General features: G+C 33.9%; 4 protein-coding genes across 4 annotated transcripts; 2 read left to right on the top strand and 2 right to left on the bottom strand.

Annotated features, from left to right (window-relative positions):
• The first annotated feature begins 1,216 nt into the window (after window positions 1-1,216).
• Window positions 1,217-2,358, top strand: LOC116127393 (pathogenesis-related protein PR-4-like). Its single transcript, XM_031413038.1, has 2 exons — window positions 1,217-1,674; window positions 1,849-2,358. Exons 1-2 carry the CDS (start codon window positions 1,246-1,248, stop codon window positions 2,017-2,019), a joined length of 600 nt encoding a protein of 199 aa, XP_031268898.1. The 5' UTR covers window positions 1,217-1,245; the 3' UTR covers window positions 2,020-2,358.
• Window positions 2,359-8,611: 6,253 nt separating this feature from the next.
• On the bottom strand, window positions 8,612-9,736 carry LOC116127419 (protein DMP3-like). Its single transcript, XM_031413072.1, has one exon. The coding sequence runs from the start codon at window positions 9,572-9,574 to the stop codon at window positions 8,891-8,893; it is 684 nt and encodes a 227-aa protein (XP_031268932.1). The 5' UTR covers window positions 9,575-9,736; the 3' UTR covers window positions 8,612-8,890.
• A 7,432-nt stretch (window positions 9,737-17,168) lies between these two features.
• LOC116127361 (pathogenesis-related protein PR-4-like) lies at window positions 17,169-17,857 on the top strand. Its single transcript, XM_031413005.1, has 2 exons — window positions 17,169-17,597; window positions 17,675-17,857. Exons 1-2 carry the CDS (start codon window positions 17,169-17,171, stop codon window positions 17,855-17,857), a joined length of 612 nt encoding a protein of 203 aa, XP_031268865.1.
• Window positions 17,858-17,918: 61 nt separating this feature from the next.
• LOC116127218 (photosystem II reaction center W protein, chloroplastic-like) lies at window positions 17,919-18,645 on the bottom strand. Its single transcript, XM_031412872.1, has 2 exons — window positions 18,482-18,645; window positions 17,919-18,381 (listed from the first exon to the last, which is right to left on the bottom strand). Exons 1-2 carry the CDS (start codon window positions 18,570-18,572, stop codon window positions 18,050-18,052), a joined length of 423 nt encoding a protein of 140 aa, XP_031268732.1. The 5' UTR covers window positions 18,573-18,645; the 3' UTR covers window positions 17,919-18,049.
• Window positions 18,646-19,112: the final 467 nt, after the last annotated feature.

The raw sequence follows: 19,112 nt of genomic DNA, 5'->3' as shown, positions 1-19,112 counted from the left end.
GAGTTGATGAGATAACCAAAAAAAAAAAAAAAATCGCTTTCCTCTTATATTCATTAGACTATTAAATAATTTTTTCTTGTAAATTTTTTGTCTTTTAATTAGTGTTTTAAACTCGGCCCAACCAGTTTAGCCGCCCGGGGCCTTCATTGGGTCGGGTTACCAATTTTACTGTTCATGGCAAACTCTAAGAACTAGGATGACGATCCGCAAATAGTTGGTGGCTGGGATGTTGGGGGTTTTGAAGAGGAAGGGCCAATGAGTCAAAAGGTGGCAATAGATGTGATTTCCGGTGAGTGAAGAGACCAAAAATTGCAAAAATAAATTGGTGACAATAGCGTTTTGTTGCCAGCGATTGGTGAGGCGAACGAGGGTGGGATGAGATGGGTTTTGGTCAGGAGGCTGAGGGGAGAGTTTTCGTGGTGATGGGTGTGTTGTTGACATTGGAAACAGGCTCTATTTGGCCTGAGTTGTTGATGTCGGCAGTGTAGTTTGGGGTGTTTTTATAAGATTGCAAACATGTATGGATTTATGTGTGATTTTTAGGGGTATTTTTGCTAGATTTTAAACTTTTTATATACTAACGTCATCGATTTGACCCGCCGGTCAAATCGATTCAACCGATCAACTCAAGACCTGGCCACTTTACCAGGTTTACCCCGAGCTGGGTTTTAAAACCTTGATTTTAATAGCAAAAAATACAAAATCTTAGACGCGTATGATTAATTGTACATTAATGTTGGTAGATGCATAATATTGTGATCACACAGGATAACTATGAGTTGAGTCTTGGGCTTATAAAGGCAACTAAATAACATAACCCAACAATTTTTTTTATTTTTTTGGGTAATTGATAACCAGGCGGCCGTGACCATAAACCAGCAAATGATGCAGTTGCCTATATTGAATTATTGATCCTTTAATTTAATGAAGCATTTATTTCTCTCACCTCCTGTAATATCAATATTTCATTAACGATGAGTTCATCCAACGTCTAGGAATTAATACACGATAAGATTAAGATCAACCTGCAATTGTGAGCAAGTTTTATTCATAATACGAAAATCTTGATCGTCAACATTTACAGTACTAAGAAAGATCAACATGGAACTTAGTAAAGTCTAAAGTCAAAAGTCAAAATTAAACACTAATTAATTATGTTACCTTTGAAGTAAGGGCAGTCGACACATATGCATTTGGCCTATAAATCGAAGCTCACCGAGCACCCATCTTCATGCAGCACAGAAAATGAGGAGTTTTAGCAGCCTGTGTTTAGTGTTTTTAGCTATAATGGTTACCACAGCCGCTGCCCAGCAATGTGGGCGGCAAGCTGGCGGCAAAACTTGTGCCAACAATCTTTGTTGTAGCCAATATGGTTACTGTGGATCAACTGATGCATATTGTTCACCTGCCCAAAGTTGTCAAAGTAATTGTAAGTCTAGTGGCAGCGGTGGTGGCGGCAGCAGTGGTGGTGGTGGTGAAAGTGCTTCTAATGTGAGAGCTACTTACCATTTCTACAACCCTCAGCAGAATGGATGGGATTTGATGGCTGTAAGTGCTTATTGCTCAACATGGGATGCCAACAAACCATTGGCATGGCGCCAAAAATATGGATGGACTGCTTTTTGTGGACCGGCTGGGCCTCGTGGACAAGCCTCTTGTGGCAAGTGCTTAAGGGTAAGATTTATAACATGAAATCTCTTTTATGTAAAAACACTTTTAGTTTTTCCAGAAATAACACAAAGGCTTTATGTTCTTCATTGCTAAGGATGCAATCTACATGCCCACAAAAAGGTTGGAGAAGGGTTTAGGTCTAGTAAGATAAGAATCTGACAAGGGTTAATTTTGCAGGTGACGAATAGTGGAACAGGGGCACAAGCCACAGTGAGAATCGTTGATCAGTGCAGCAATGGAGGATTAGATTTGGATGCAGCCGTGTTTAAACAATTAGACACAGATGGAAGAGGAAATGCACAGGGTCATCTTATTGTCAACTACCAGTTTGTGAATTGTGGAGACTGAAAGCTTCAGTCTCCATGGGTGGTGGGCCAGAATGGTTGCATGCTTAAAAAATAAGTGCTTCTTGAATAGCTAAAATTGCTTACTTGTATTTCTATAGATTCCAGGTAAAATCAACTAAATAAATTGGTTCAAGTCATACATGGGATGAAATGGATCTTTCTCTCTTTTTTCAATCAATCATACTCTTGCATGCAATTGGCAAACAAAGACAGAAACAAGATTTTGTCTCCAGAGAAAATGGCTGATGATGAACAAACAGATAATTAATGTTCTGGGCCTTTGGGAGAAAGCTGAGAATGTCTTTTTTCTGTTTTGGACAAGAGATTGTTTTAGCTAATAGCTAACTGAGCTCCGTAGGAATTCTTACATGAATTCCACTCAATTCTAACAATTAATCCCAAGATTAACATATTGATTATAGAATAATAAATTTAAAGATTAAGGATTAGAAAAATCTGATTTTGCCATGACTTCTGAATTTCTTGCAAGTAGTGACCGGTCTTCTTTTCAAAAAACGCTCCAAAATGACGACTTTCAAATGGAGTTCAATGTAAGATTGCGTTTTGGAAATGAGATCTAGCCAATTTATATCAATTTATTGGGCCCTCTCATTAAAGGTCCAATAAACTCTGAAGTCTATTACAGGCTTAAGCCCACACTTATCGTCAATGCAGACTATATAAAATGAAGTGTATTGGGTAAGTTCTAAAACAATCATTTAAGCCCATTAGGATATCTTATTAGACTATGTATTTATCCGGTTTTATCAAACCAAATCATAATTATTGTTAGCCCACAATTTGACAATTTTCTAACAAGCTCCACCATTCTTGATAAAGAAATTGACAAATTTATAAGAGATGAACAATACTATACTTACAACTGAGTCACATAATCGAGTCATACAATCAGGCAAAAAACAAAGGACATAATAGTCATTTTACATGAAATTTGTGCAATTTTTGTTTTATTGTGTGACTCAGTTGTAAGCAATAGGGGTGTTCGGTTCGAGTATCCTACATTTTTTGAAAGAACTGAAACCGGAATCGGAACCGACGGTTCCTTGAAATTTGGAACCTGAACCGAAACTGACGGTTCTGGTTCCTAGGTACCCAGAACCGAAACCTATAACAATAGTTCCGGTTCCCGTTCTTGTTCTGGGTATCTTGTAAAATTACATATCCCCCCCAAAGGTTTTTAAAATGGCAAAAAAAAAAAACCTTAAAAACTTACAAATACCCTCGCACCTGACACTTGTTAACAAAAATAATATTAAAAATTATAAATTCAAAATTACAAACTCCATTACTTTGTAAAGGTAGATTCTCAAAAATCAAACCAACTTACTTTAAATGTTATGAAATATAAATATAAATGTATTCACATTACTTTTTCTACAAAAGTTTTTACTAACCCCCCTACTCTTTAATTTTATTCTATATTGGTCTTGGTTCTCGGTTCTGGTTCCTAACTATAGGAACCGGAATCGCACAATAACGGTTCCAAAAATTTGGAACCGGAACCTATACGTTGACGACCGGTTTCGGGTAGGAACCGGAACCAAACCCCGAGTACCTGATGGTTCCAGTTCCAATCGGTTCTTTTGAACACCCCTAGTAAGCAAAACATTATTAATAACAGATTCATGTCAAGATGACTGATGACCAAACTATTAGAAGTTTGTTAATTTCCTATTGGATCCTAGAACACCTTTCATTTAGAAATTTTTTAAAATTGCTCAAACTTAATTAATTACCTAAAACCTGACAAGTTAATTTCTTCTTTTATACTTTCGAAAGCAATTTTTTTAATAAATTTTAAAATTGGGAGATTTAGTAAACCCCCACAGTTCTTCCAAATTTCCATGCCACCCACAACTATGGAAAATAGCAGGGTAACCCCCATTTTTAACTAAATGTTTGATTTTTCAATTAGAAAATATGATAAAGTGAATAAATGACAATTATACCCTTCTAAATAACAACCAATCATTGTAAGACAATTTTAACCTTATATAAATACAAAATCTCGAAAATACCCTTGTGCCATTTTATGCCATGCAATTTTTTTTTTTTTTCATTAATTTCTTTCAATTCAATACAAAACTATCTCACGCACTCTTTAGTCTTTATTGATTCGCCGTGTTACACTACATGACATGAGCATCATCTAACTTATCCAACGGACATTAACTTGTGAATCTACATTCATTCCAAACAACTCCAAAATCCAGTAGACGTCAAATTTTTTTTTTTTTTTTTCATTCCAAATAACTCCATCGCCTAAATCAAATTTTATGCCAGCCTCTTGGCCAAATTCTAGCACCTGGATCTATCCGCCACTATATGACTGCCGCTAGACCTGGCAAAACGGGTACTTATATATATATATATACACACATCCACATAAGATTGATCTTTGTTACCTTATCAACTCTTAAACCAGTGGATTAAGAGTGAAAAAATAATCTTGGTAATTATAACTCACAAAGAAGACTGCGTGAGCTAAAACTTTAAGACTTTTTTTTTACTCTTTTTTCTTTTTAATCTCTAATATTATCTCAAAATTTATCTATTCATATTAGGTTTTGCACATTTAGAAACTAGACAGTTACGCGAAGTTAAGAGTTGTTGGTCTTCTATTTTTTTTTTTTTATATAAAATAAAAATATTATTGGGTGTTGTGAAGTCCCACATCACTCTGTGTGAGAGGGGTGCATGTATATATGCGGCTATAGGCCTTAACCCAACATGACGCGTTTTGGGTCTGAAGCCCATAAATAAAATCGTGAGACTCTGTAGTGCCAAAGTGGACAATATCATGTTGGGTAATTTATAACTTGTTATCAACACTATCACAATAGAGGGATGTGTTGTGAAGTCCTAAATCTCTCTGTGTGAATAGAGATGGCAATGAGCTAGGTCGTGATCGGGTACCCATTAGCCTGAGCCCAAGCCCGACTCCATGATAAAGGCACAGTCTCGACCCGGGTCCCTCACGGGGATGACAGGTAAAGCCCAAGCCTGGCCTAATGGGCTTTTTGTAATCTCAATCTCAATCCCAACCCAAGCCCACCTATTTTTATAATGTGAATTTTTAAATATTAATAAATTTCAATTTTTTCACATTTTTAATTCTAGAAATAGTTTTTAAATATTAATTTATTTTTGAATATTCACCAAATATTAATAAATTTCAATTTTTTTTTATACATATGTAGGATAATTCTGTAATTAGATATATAGTATAAGGGTAATTTAGTAAAATTAATGGTAAAATTGTTGGGTCGGGCCGGGCTGGGCCAAGACTGAAGGCATACCCATGCCCGATCCGTACTGGAGGGCGGGCCTTAAAATCAGTCCCAGGCCTAAGCCCAAACCTGCTAACACTGGGTAAAGCCCAACCTTTTCGGAACGAGACGGGCTGGGTACCTGGAAATAGTGGGCCCATTGCCATCTCTACGTGTGAGTAGGCCTGCAAACGAGCCAAACTGAACTGAATACCATCGAATTTGAGTTTGGTTCGTGAAAATTTGATAGAGTTCGAGTTCGAGTTTGAATTCGTCGAGCCTAGGAAAACCATGTTCGTATTTGAGTTCGGTAAATTGATGGGTGTTTGAGTTCGGTTCGTTTGTTATCAGAGCCATGTTCGAGTTCGAGCTGAGGCTCAAATTAGAGTTTGAGGAGGAGCTCGAATTTGTGCTCGCATCAAAGTTCAAATTCGAGCTTGAATTCTTATTCCATCTCAACCTGTAATTGCATCAGTTTATTCACATTCAGTTTTAAAATCAAACTTCCATTTCTCCAAAGTTCTAGAATGCATGATCAAATTTAAAATCAAATTATAGAACTTGATTGCAATTGCATCATCAAACAAAACAAAACAATGTTAACCAAGTACTCAGTAGCACTATAAACAAGCTGAAAATTGCTCCTAGTAGCCATCTCAGATCAAATTTATACAACACAAGTTACACAACTATACAAGTAAAACTTCCTACATCATGTAGAACTTCGATTGTATTCCCCTCCTCCATGTGTATATCAAAATCAGATGTCTCAGTACCACAAAAATAATTAAACTTTATCAGTTGTCTCATCTAAAGGAGTGTATAACTAGAAGGTAGTTGCATGCAATTGCAAATGGTTAAAAATAACGTCATCGGTTTGCCCCTCAACCTGCAACAATTAAATACTATTATTGGCAAGATCCTACCATTTATCCACCAAAAACCAAATGAAATGGCAATATTCGAGTTTTCATCCATCTCATTATGAATCAATTAAACCAAGCAAACTGTTACGTTCATTTAAAAACTATACAACTCACAAAATTATAGTGATTTGTAATATAAATGAGAACTACATGTAATTTAATTATATCCAATCAAAAAGCAATCAGAATTTCAGAGACCCCAATTTAAAATTATTATTTGACTTGCTTGAATTTGATTTACATTTTAATAAATTAAACCCATTTATGCTACACATTTATGGAATCCTATATAAAAAAAAAAAAAAAAAAATGAACATGTGACCTGAATGTCTAACATTTTTATCAAGCACTCAACAATTAAGATGAAGCAAGATGTGATTAAACCGAGTCCCAACTAATGTTGAAAAATCAGTGGACAAGTTGTGGTTACAGGTGAAATGCCACTCAACAATTAAGATGAAACAAGATCAGGAATAACGAATCTCTTTATGAATTATGAATAGATCTATTTTACAGGTTCGTTATTATAGGTAAGAATTTTTATATACATATGCTTAAGGAATGAGTACTGAGAATATATGTACAATTGTACGTCATATATATATGTAATTATTTTCTCCTTAATGTACATAACATAGCTAAAGTCTAAAGTTAATAAGTATTATTATTATAATTTTCTATATTTGTAAATTATAATGAATAAATATGTAATGGACTAATGAAAATTTTTAAAAAATTTCGGACAAATCAATGGTATTTTTCAGTATTATTTAAAATTAGGGTAAATTTTTTAAAATGAATATCAAAGTTTTTGAAATAATCTTGAAGGGGCAACTAATATATATAAATATATAATTAATATAAATAATCAATATGTATTTCACTGTTCGCGAGCCTCAGAGCTCGAAAGCTCGTTAAGGCTCGCGAACTTTAGAGCTCAAATGCTCGTTCAATGTCCCGCCGAGCTTGAACTGTTCGTGAGCCTAAGAGCTCGAAAACTCATTAACTATTCACAAATTTTCAACTGTTCGTGAACTTTCAAGCCGAGTACTACCATGTTCGATACTCAATTTAAAAATTACTCGAATTGTTCTAGTTCAAGTTCAATTCGACAAATTTTGAACCGAATACGAACTTCAACCTAGCCGAGCTCAAACTGTTCGTGAACAGCTCGATTCAATTGCAGGCCTACGTGTGAGAGGGGGTGTGTATATATATGGGGTTATAGGCCTTAACCCAACATGACGTGTTTTGGGCCTGAAGCTCATAAAGAAAAGTGTGAGACCTTGTAGTGTCAAAAGCAAACAATATCATTTTTTTTAATATGATTAGTTGACTTTTCAATAAATAATTTATTCTCTCCTCAGCAGTTAGCCACATTACTAGTGGACATAATTAATTATAATTAAGAACCATTAATCAAGATCAAAATATTAAATACCAGAAAAAAAATAATACAGTAAAACCTCTCTATAGTCATAATGGTGGGACTAATTAATTTTATTATTATGAGGATGTTATAATTTAATAGAGGTGTAATTATAAAAATTTCTAATTTTATAATTCATGTTTTAGTAGTATAGTATTATGATTTCAATTCATGTTTTAATAGTATTAAGATTTCAATTCAGCGCTTCAATTACCTACTTTTTAAACGAATAAAAGATCGTGTCTTACAACCATAAAAAATAAGTGTCCTTGATGAATTGTAAATACAGTTGCTGCATGGTTAAATTGATGTGAAGCCACAAACAATTACCAATTGTTTTAAGCATTATAAATTTAGGACCCTTGATGTCGATGAATTGCAAGTTATAAATAAAGTGGATGAGAAAAATCAAAGAGTCTTTGTAGAATTGAGTGATCAGATTTGACAATTTCACTATACTAATCGAATGGATATTAATGTCTTCCTCAATTATTCAAATGAGCAACAAGTTGTGTATGCTTTAATTGAAGAAGAAATCATTGCTACAATTACACAAGAAGAGAAGGAAATAATCATAAGGATGATAGTACAGAAATACAAAAAGTTTCTTGTCAAGAAACTCCAAACATGCTTGAGAAGCTATAAATATTTTGGCTTCAACAAGAAAATGTCTATGCTAGCGAGTAATGTATCCGCAAGTTAAAAGACGTGGTAACAACTCTAAAGCATAAATCATTCTTCCAATTTCCAAATAACTTTAGATAAATATTTTATTTCATCTTAAATCTTTAATGTACCAAATAATATATATATATTTTTTTTTTGCAGTATACACATAATTATTACTATGTAGAGACAACTTTCCTTAAGACTGGAATTAGACAAATTATAACTTATTACAATAAGGAGTTTATTTTTATTTATAACTATCCCAAGTTGAGAATAAAATTTTTCATAACTATTTAGAGTTTATTCTTATATAGAGTTTCACTATAGAGGGGTTTTAGTGTATATACACTCGGCCAGAGAACCAAGCGTATATGCTTTCTAAAAAGATGAAATGCTTTTTTTAAACCTAAAAACGTTGCCAAAACAAACGATTAATTAATTTTCTTAATTACAAAGTCTTCTCCCATCTAATAATCAAGGAGGTTAATTAATTAACAATAATCACAACTCAAAAAGAATTGAAGAAATTAAACAACTAATTAATGGAAAATTAATTAATTATTTGTCTGCCGTGATCGGATACCCAATTCCATGTCTCCTGGTGGGGAAAACCACGAACAACAAGCCGCAAATCAACCCGACTCCCATCGGAAGAATGTTCAAAACCTCCTGAATTTCACGCCCCGGCGTCGGAAAAAAGCAGCTCAACACATTCTTGTCCCTCAAAGCGAAGGCGCCGAAAACAAGCACGGACAAAACTGCATGAACTCCATCAATGAACCTGAATTTATACTTGCTCAAATCCGGGAGCCCCGATCCTGAAGGATCTGGATAATCGAACAAGAACAGCCCTTTGGACGTGGCGAGTCCATAGTAGACTTGCCCGTCCGATGACTTGACGCTGTCTGTGAAGGACGCGAGGAAGCAGGAGGCGGCGAGGAGGAGGAGGAGGAAGAGCGTCATCGGGCGTGTGGCGTTGTCACACGCGCCATTGTTGGTGAAAATCGGTGTGAGAAGCTGAAAGGCGAGTAGGGTGCCTGTGGGGAGAAGGTTGGCTAAATTAGCTGTGGTGGTTAGGGTTTGAGAGATTGCTCGTTGGGATAGAGAAAGTGGTCTTGAAGGCGATTTCGGGGTTTCGGGCTCGTTGTTTGCGATGGCGTTTGAGCCTGAGCTTGTTGAGGCTTCTGCAACGGAGGTGGAAGGCTGCTGGGAGGAGGCTGTAGGCCTTTGTCTGACGGACATTTTTGGTCTTCCGGTGGCGGTGGGGGTTGAGAAGTTTTTAGTGATGTAAAGCTAAAGAAAGAGTTGAATAGAAGAATGTTGGATGGAGATATAAATAAATATTGGATTAGGTGTTACTTGTCTTGAAAGATTAGATAATTTCCATGGGGTTTCCTTGTAATTCATTGGTTTGACATCTTCCATTCAATTTGGAGTTGCCATTACGTAGTCTCCGGCCTTTTGCATTTGCGTTACGTTTTGAAACCACCGAATTTTCTTTCTCACAGCGCCGCGAGCATGGTAATAGGCTAATAGCTTCTTGTACATGGACTTGTGTATATATTAGTTGGATGATATATGTATATATTTTTCTTTTTTCTTTTTCAAAAGAAAAGAAAAGAGAAATTCATGACTCTCTCACCGCGTTAACATAGGATCTCCCCGATTGACTTCCTTTTATGAATTGGTCAATTCATCTTCTAATATTATAAAGATGGTTAAATTCAAGAATTTCATATATTATGTAGTAGGTGTACTGTATATCATATTATTTATAGTTGTTTTAACGTGTGCACTTAAAAGCACATGTTAATATCATAAATAAATAAAAATTATGATTATTTTAATATTCTTTATTTATAAAAAAAAGGCATGGATATGATCAATTTTTTTTTTTTTTGTCTATTTGTGATCTATTATTTATATATCCTATTAATAATAACATATTTATATTTGTATAGCTGTTTATACTAAAAATAATCAATTATGTTTATGAAGAACATAGATTAAAAAAAAAAAAAAATTATATACTAAGATTTAATTGAATAAGTATATTGTAAATAAGACCATGTTAATAGTAAAGACCTTGCTCTTTATTGAGTCAATAAAGAAAATCTCTGTTCTCTGGTTAGCATCCCATTGGGAGGAAGTTTCCGCTAGCACGTGAAGAAGAGGTCAAAATCGTAGGAAGCAGGTCGGTGGGGTATAAATATTTTAATTTAAAGTCTTTGAACCTGTAGTCAAATGTAAAATATTATATTTACAACTTAATTTCATAATCGTCTTTTATAATCTTAACTTCATAATCTTCTTTTATAATCTTAACGTGTCACTAAATTCACTGTCTCATATCAACTCCAACTACAACCAAGACACCAAAGATACTACTAAAAACGAATAGTTGTTCCTTTATAAAGAATAGTTGTTATTTATGAAGGAACGATCGTTCCTTAATAAAGAATAATTATTCCCTCCATTAAGAATAATTGTTCCTTATTTATAACGATCATTTCTTTAATTGTTCTTTTATAAGGAGCAGTTATTCCTTCCGTGAAGAACTACTATTTCTTCATAAAGAACGAATGAAGGAACAACTGTTTTTTTGATCTAGTTAAAATTATTTTGACATGACAACGCCAATTAGTTGTTACATCGGAAATTGTAAAAAAAGTTTATGAAAATGATTGTTGACGTAACATTACTCTTTGTCATTTGCATAAAGTTCAATGATTTATTGTTCTTGATTATTTTAATCAGGTTGGAAAAAATTGTCTGTATTATAGTGGAAATCAGTTGGTTTCCATTTCAGTCGAAATTTATAACATGCATGACAAGTAAATTAAATACTTTAGAACAGTATTAATAGAGTCTAAAATACACCATTAATTGAGGGGGATTGCTTTCTATATCTACCTAATAATTAACGGAGTTCCTCTTTATGAAAGTATTATTAAGTTAAATGAAAATAAAAAAAAAAAAATTAATAGGTATTAAATTAGTGAAATTACCTTCTTTCTCCACCCATATCTTTAGGTTAGGTATAATTCATCTAACAGTCAACATTTAGTTTCACTGTCAAAGCCTCAAAGTTATAATATATTGTCAGTTCACAAAAATTATTGAATAAAAAATTAGTCTTCATTCATTCGTTAATCACGTTTTTGCTTTTCTATTTTATCTTACATTATTATTATTATTATTTTGGGAATTGATAGATCTAGAAATCTCAACTAATACCGGTAACTTAGACTTAAATATCGAATCAAAATTTACCTAATACGAGTAACTTAGACATAAATATCAAATCAGAATTTCATTGAGGAGGTAAGGTTAATTTCCTCTCTGTTAGGTGTCACAAACACCATAAAATAATTCATAAAACTTATGTTAGGAAAAACCATTAAACCCCTTTGAACATTTCGAAATTAAGCAATTGAACAATGACATTTATAAGAAAAAATATTCTTACATATTCTTACATGAGGATGAGCATATATATATATATTCAAATCCTTTCAAATTGTCACGCCTTATAATTAATTGGCAGTCACGGCTATTTTCATTAATCCAGAGGATATATATATATATCTTAGAAAAGACTACCATATCATATCTTGATAAGTTTTGAAAGTTTTATGACTTAACTAGGTTCATTAAAGAGTCATTTCTAAGTAATGCTAAATCCATTACATATTAATCAGTATTTCGATTAATTGTTTTGAGGTATTATCGAACAAAATATCTGTTTAAATCATTTCATTTTGAATTTTTTTTTTCTGACTACTGTTTCTTATCATTCATATTATAATATATTGAATTCATGTTATGTATTTATTAATATAATTCTTCTTTCATCTTTCATAATAAGTTACTTTCCACCTATATAGTTATTATTATTATTATTATTTTTTTTTTTTTTGTAAAATGAAAATTATTAACAAATCGTATTTACTTAATGTGCGTATAGGTGAGTTACTCTGAGTTACAAAGAGTTATCTCAATGAGTTTTTGCCTCTCGAGTTTTCTGTTTAATTTCTCAAGTCTTTATCTCAAATTCCCTCTCTAGGATTCTCTCGAGGCTTTCCTAAAACAGATTATAATCAGATTTATATAGTACCCATTACAAGATTGAATTGAAATAAACACAAATAGGAAATAGTGAGATCTTCGACTTTAATCGTAAAGTTCATATCGTAAATAATCTTCAGGCCAAAAGGGAATTGTCCACTCCAGAGTTATCGTAGAACTATTGACTGAAATGTTAAAAGATGTGATTTATAATTGCTTGTATGTTAAATGAACAAAAGAGCCTAAAAAATAAGGTAAACTTGAGACTTGGTTAATTGTTTAAGTTATAGTTAATTGAACTGTTAAAAATATCTTATTTGTGATGGTACAAAACGTGATGCTCTACAAACTTCTAATTCAAAAATAAATTATTAGTATATTAATCTTTAACGTTCATTGCCAAACAAACAGATCTAAAATTATGTTTATGAATCCTTACAATGAGAACTCAAAACAAAGGACACTGTGAAAAATCAAAAACAAAAACTTATTGATATCACTATCTTTCTTATGAGAGAGTTTGTCACAAGAAACACAAATGTAACATTAATCTTACATATATTATTATTATTATATGTTTATATATACATAATTATATATATAGCTGCAAACCATGTGTAACATTTCTTTCTGGCATCTATATACTAGTACTATATATCAATCTTACACCAGTATGAACACTCGTACGTTTTGAAAGAGCTGATATCTAATTATTCTAAACATTATTTAATGCAGCCCGAATCAAATTAAAACTGATGCAGTAAACAAAACAACGACCCAAATTAAAAATAAAAAATTGTTGTACGTTGCTATATAATTAATTGATTAATTAACCTGCTATTAATTATGCTATATTTTATGTGTCGCTATATGATTGCTTTTTGCGCAACAAAGAAGCCAAGCAAACACTTGAGACATTTGGTGCAGAACAAAAGGTTAACAGAAGCTACTGAATGATTATCCCTGAGTTCGTATAAAATGCAGTGTTTGTCTGAGCTTATGAAAATTAACAAGTGCTTATAAGCTAATTTTAGGCATTTGAAATTTTTAAACAATTACATGTTTGATAAAGTACTTATAAGTGACGATAAGTAGTTAATGTGTTTAGTAAAATATGGCTTATAAGTACAGTTTATTAAAATGACTCAAAAGTGTACTACATTAAACAAATGATACTATGAAATTTTAAAATTAAATAAGGATAACGTAGTAAATATTTGCAAACAGTATAAGCAAAAAAAAAAAAAAAAAACATTTATAAACTCAAAAAAGCTATAAGCAAACAAGTCAGCTTAATTTTAGAGCTTATAAGCTAGTTTGACTAGTTTATAAGATTAGACAAATATCCCCTAAAAAGATTAATATAGTATGCCATTTGAAACTAACTGGATACAAGATTGAAATGATAACTATCACTAGGTGGTCGAGTAGCAACTAGAACTCTTGGATGTATTATTAAGAGGTCATGAGTTTAATTCATTTCGATTGTTAATTAATAGGGGTAGTCACTAGAACTTTTATCCAACCGGGAATTTTATGGTCTCAGGAGATTAGTTGAAGTGCATACAATCCAACCTGAACACCCCCGGTCATTAAAAAAAAAAAAAAGAAGAGAGAGATTGAAAGGTTTGCTTTCATTGGGTTTTATGTTCTGGGAATTATAGCTAGTATGCAAAACACTCAAAATAAATAGAAGAACAAATTGAGTGGCCATGTTATTTCAAATTTTATAGATTAACATTTTTTACGTTCGTTTGTTCTAATTTTTTGTTTATAATTGTGCCCAATTTTATTTGAAACTCCATAGATTTTATTCGAAGATTAATTGATTCATATTCCATAGATTTTATTTGAAGGTTAATTAATTCATATTGAGAGAAGAAGAAGATAAGGCTAGTTTTGTAATATGATTATAAGTATAATTTTAATTAATGTATTTTGTTTAACATGCGGCTTCCAAAGAATTTTAATGGGGTTTAAATAATATCTTCAGTTGAAGATATTACATATAGGTTCGGCCCAATGGCCTGCTATTACTAATTATGTTTTCCCACATAATTTGTAGTTACATGAGTCTATACATAAAAATTATCAACCAATTAATTAATTAGGCCCGAAATGCCACTAATGTCAACTTCAATTTGAAATTTAGGGTGTGTCTTGTACTTTTTTATGAAAAGATTATCGAAAGTTTCATTGGGTGCGTTTGGCTCCCTATTTCTACCTATATTTTTAATTCTATTCTCCAAATATTGTTTAGTACATTATTCCAGAAATATTACTATATTTTTTTAATTATTTTTAGTCCTCTTAAGTTTATTAATTTCATTAAATACCCCAGAAAAAAGTTTAAAAATTAACAAAAACACCCCCATCAACGCAGACTTGCCAGATTCTAGCAACCACCATCGGTGGTAGCCGGAATCTGTACGACGACCTACACCACAACCAGAACTGGCCGGTAGTTCACCGATCTGACCTTTTTCGGGTAGATCCACCATGGATTCGACCAGAAAAGGTCAGATCTGGCCGTCAGTTTGGCCATTGTTGACCGAAAACGACGGTCATATCTTTGGCCAAAGATAGACTTCTTTGGCATTTTTCGGCCATCGACAACCACATCTAGCCGTAAATCTGGCATTTTCTGACTAGATCCGTGGTGGATATGGCCGGAAAAAGCCATAGCGACACGTTACAACACAGATCCAACCAGTCTGTGTCGTAACGTAATTTTCTGGCCAGATTTCGACGGTGGTGGCCGAAATCTGGCACTGATGGTGGTGGGGGTGTTTTTGTCATTTTATATGTTAGGGTGTTTAATTAAATTAGCAAACCTAGGGGTTTTTTTTTTATAAAATTTTAAATTTTACCTCGTAATACTCCCTTATTCAACTACCAAATATTATTCCCAAAATCTTATCCAAAATAATAAACCAAACGCACCCATTAATGTTACTGTCTAATGCCCACATTAATATTTCTTTGTGGTTGGATGACAAACCCTTTAGACACTGGGGTCAGTTATACTCAAGAGATTTTGTGTTCAAGTCACATGAGAGGTACCTATCACATTTATGCAATTACCTTAGTCTATTGGGCTTGTAAGGTGTTTTAGAGCCTTGAGAATTAGACAGACTCTAATTTAGGTTTAAATATCTCAGATACCTTAAAAAAAAAAAAAAAAGTTTTGTTAATGTTGAGAAACAACTATTATAATCAGTCTCTTACCTTTGGCCTGAATATGAATTAGAACAAATCATTCAACTTCCAAATAGTTAGATATTGATGGCTCATGTATGAACTAATATTTGAAATTAATTCAACCCACCTTAATTATATAACCATATGCAATAAATGTTAATATATTTTTACAAAAATAAATATGTAATTCTAACCACTACTATGTGTCCTTTGAGAGAAAAAAAAAAAAAAAAAGGCTCATACAATATTAATTTTTGAGTAAATGACTGTTCCCACCCAAGGTTTAGCGAAATGGCAAGTTTACATCCTTGGTTTCAAAAATTCCAGATTCCCACCTTTAAATTAATAGAAAATCATTTAATATAATGGTTAAAGGGTAAAGTAATCATTTTCACTACATTAAGACTGGTAGGGGGCTGGCTGGGGCAATTTCACAAGTTTCTGGTGTGCACAGATGGGAAGGAAAATGGTGAGTCGTCGATGATAAGAAAATCAATGGACCAGAAAAGACACCCAAACATCACAAAAACACTCCTAAACAATCAATCACTCCAAAGAGACTACTAATTCACCCAATCAACTAAAAAAAAAAAAAGAACTCTAATTTCAACCCAAACTCACAAAATCGTGAAAGAAACCCCAAGAGAGGTTGGTGGTGATTAGAGAGCTAATTCGGTCAAGAATGTTGAGGCTTTTAAAGAGAAGAGGCCGATGAGTCTATGGGTGGTAAGAGATTGGATTTTGGTGATCGGGTTTAGTCAAAATGGAGTGATGGTTTCACGAGCCACAAATCGGCCGAAATCCGCCAATTGGCGTGGTAGACAAGGGTGGGACAAGAGAGGTTTTGGTGTGTGAGGCACGGGGAAGAGGATGGTGGTAGTGGGAAAAGCCATCGTCGCTGGAAAACAGTGGAAAAAACAGGTGGCAACATTTGCTAACATGCGCCATCTCTTGCTTAAGTGCACCCTCTATTAATATGGGGATTAAAAAAAGTAATTTACTAATTTGGGGGCTAAAAATCACTAACGGTATTGGTTTGAGGGTAAGAATCTAGAATTTAAGAAACCAATGGTAGAAACTTACAATTTCGTCAAACCTTGGGTGGGAACATGCCATTTACTCTTAATTTTTATGACCAGAAAATGCACATGCACATAACACATCATATTTTCCTCTGGGAAAAGTCTTCACTGCAATAATCACATTGACATATTGTATATATTTAGTTTTTTCTATCATATATATTAATTATAATGTGTTTAGTCTTTAGATACTTTATTATATTAAAATCTCTCAGCATACAACATGCACGCAAGACCTTTTTTCTCTAAACCCAAACCTCAACCTTTCTTCAGAATTGATTAATCCAAGAAATCTATAATGAAAAATTAGTCATGGCCGGCCAGAACTCTGAAGTCAAAATTAAGTGAAGAACATGTTAAGCCCTCTTCTCCATTTATGAAATTCGGTAACCCCAACTCGCTCCCTATAAATTCAAGCCCTTCATCAGCTTGATCAATCATCGCAAACCAAATTAAACATAAAATTACATACCCATATATAAAATATGAGCAAGTTCAGCTTCTGCATTGTGTTGTTTCTTTGTTTGCTGGCTAGTACTACAGCCGCTGTCTTTCAGCGTTGTGGCAGGCAAGCCGATGGCCGGACTTGTCCCCGCTCCCAATGCTGCAGCAGAAACGGGTTCTGTGGCATAACTCCTTTCGATTGTTCTCCTTTCAACAAGTGTCAAAGCAATTGTAGGAGCTACGTTGGACGCTTTTTGCCCATTCCTCGCAATGAAAGTGCCTCTAATGTTACAGCAACACTCCGCGCTTTCAATGCCGAGCAAAATGGATGGAACTTGACCGCTGCAAACGCTTATTGCTCACCATGGAACGGAAATAATAGTGTGGAATGGCGCCGCAAGTATGGCTGGGCGGCCTTCTGTGGACCTGTTGGACCTCGTGGACAGGCCGCTTGTGGCAAGTGCTTAAGGGTAAGATAAAAAATCATGTAAAAATAGAAGGGAATTAATATAGAAGGGAATTATTAAAGCTTCGTTAATATTTGCAGATTACGAGGACGGGGACAACTGGTGAGGCAACTGTGCGAATTGTTGATGAATGCAGCAACGGAGGCCTACAGTTGGACGATGCCGCATTCAAGCAGCTGGACACTGATGGAAATGGCCAAGGCAAAGGTCAACTTTCGGTCAACTACCAGTTTGTCAACTGTGAAGACCTTATTAACAGTTGAATAATCTCATATGAGGGATGAATTATGTATGAATAAAACCAACAGAAATGAAATAATAACAAGAATAATAATAAAAGTGATTTCTTGAATAACAAAAAGTGTTCATTGTTTACTGATATTAACATCCCAATGCTCATAACTTGCATTATGGAACAACTGATAAATAAATAAATAAGGGAATTTAGCATTATTTTAAAGGGACAATCCAGAATCCTCGTCCTCATCAAGGCCAGTGGTGTATAAAAAATAGAGAGACCAAATCAACCCTAAAACACCAAGAAGGATCCACCCTAGACTGTTGTTACTTAGTCCAAAAGGAAGGCCAGTTCCTTCGGTGCTCATTCTTTCATCCACCAACGCAATGGCTGGGCCTGTGACGGTGCTCACGGCTGCTGCCGCCGTTGCCATCAATGATGCAGCCATGCTTGTTTTTGAGCTCATGGCGGCATTGCAGGCAGCACTTGTCTTCTCCTCTAAAGCGCACCTCACACGTCCCTTTTTTGCCCTTGCTTGCAGTGGCAGCCCTGCAAACCAAATCACATTCATGCAAAAACAATGCACATGAAATAGATTAATTTGATATAAAATGATTCTGAAGAATTATATATAAAAGATCGATCTCACCATAGACGGATGATGAATGAACAGCCGTTTTTAAGGCCTTAGTTGCAGGAGGAAGCAATGCCGCCAAGTTTGTAGTTGTAATTGTGGCCATTTTTGTGAATGGATCAAAGAATATTTAAGCAGCAGAAATTAATCAAAATACAAGATTGTGAAGATTTGGAGAGTTAATGTAGACAATGGTATAAAATGCAACCACTGAAATTGGATGGACTTGATTATAGCCAAAGATTTCATATCCTTGATTGTGTCTATACAACCGCTCATTGCTTTCCACGTGTCTCTTCTGTCCAGATTGTGGAATGACATGTCACATATCATGAGTACTAAAATATATTGTGCTTACCTGATCTATAGTTGGATAAGATTTTGCATTTAGAAGTTTAATGTACTGTATAAAATTTCAAATATATTAATAGGAATTTATATTGGGTTTCCGAGGCTCATACATTAAAATCCAACTAGACCAAAGTCTGTATCCAAAATTTAACCCAACCCAGGACCATTTGCTCATTTCTTCAAATTGCAATTTTGACTCATCCTGTGGAGACTATATTCTACCCTTTGTCTAACCAATTCATTCATCTCACAACAATTTTGTCAATCCAATTATAATTACCATCATGTTATAATT

Source organism: Pistacia vera, unplaced genomic scaffold (genome assembly GCF_008641045.1).
Source record: "Pistacia vera cultivar Batoury unplaced genomic scaffold, PisVer_v2 Contig190, whole genome shotgun sequence".
Lineage (NCBI taxonomy): Eukaryota > Viridiplantae > Streptophyta > Magnoliopsida > Sapindales > Anacardiaceae > Pistacia > Pistacia vera.
The sequence above is the reverse complement of the archived record's forward strand: the minus strand, read 5'-3'. Positions and strand labels throughout refer to the sequence as shown.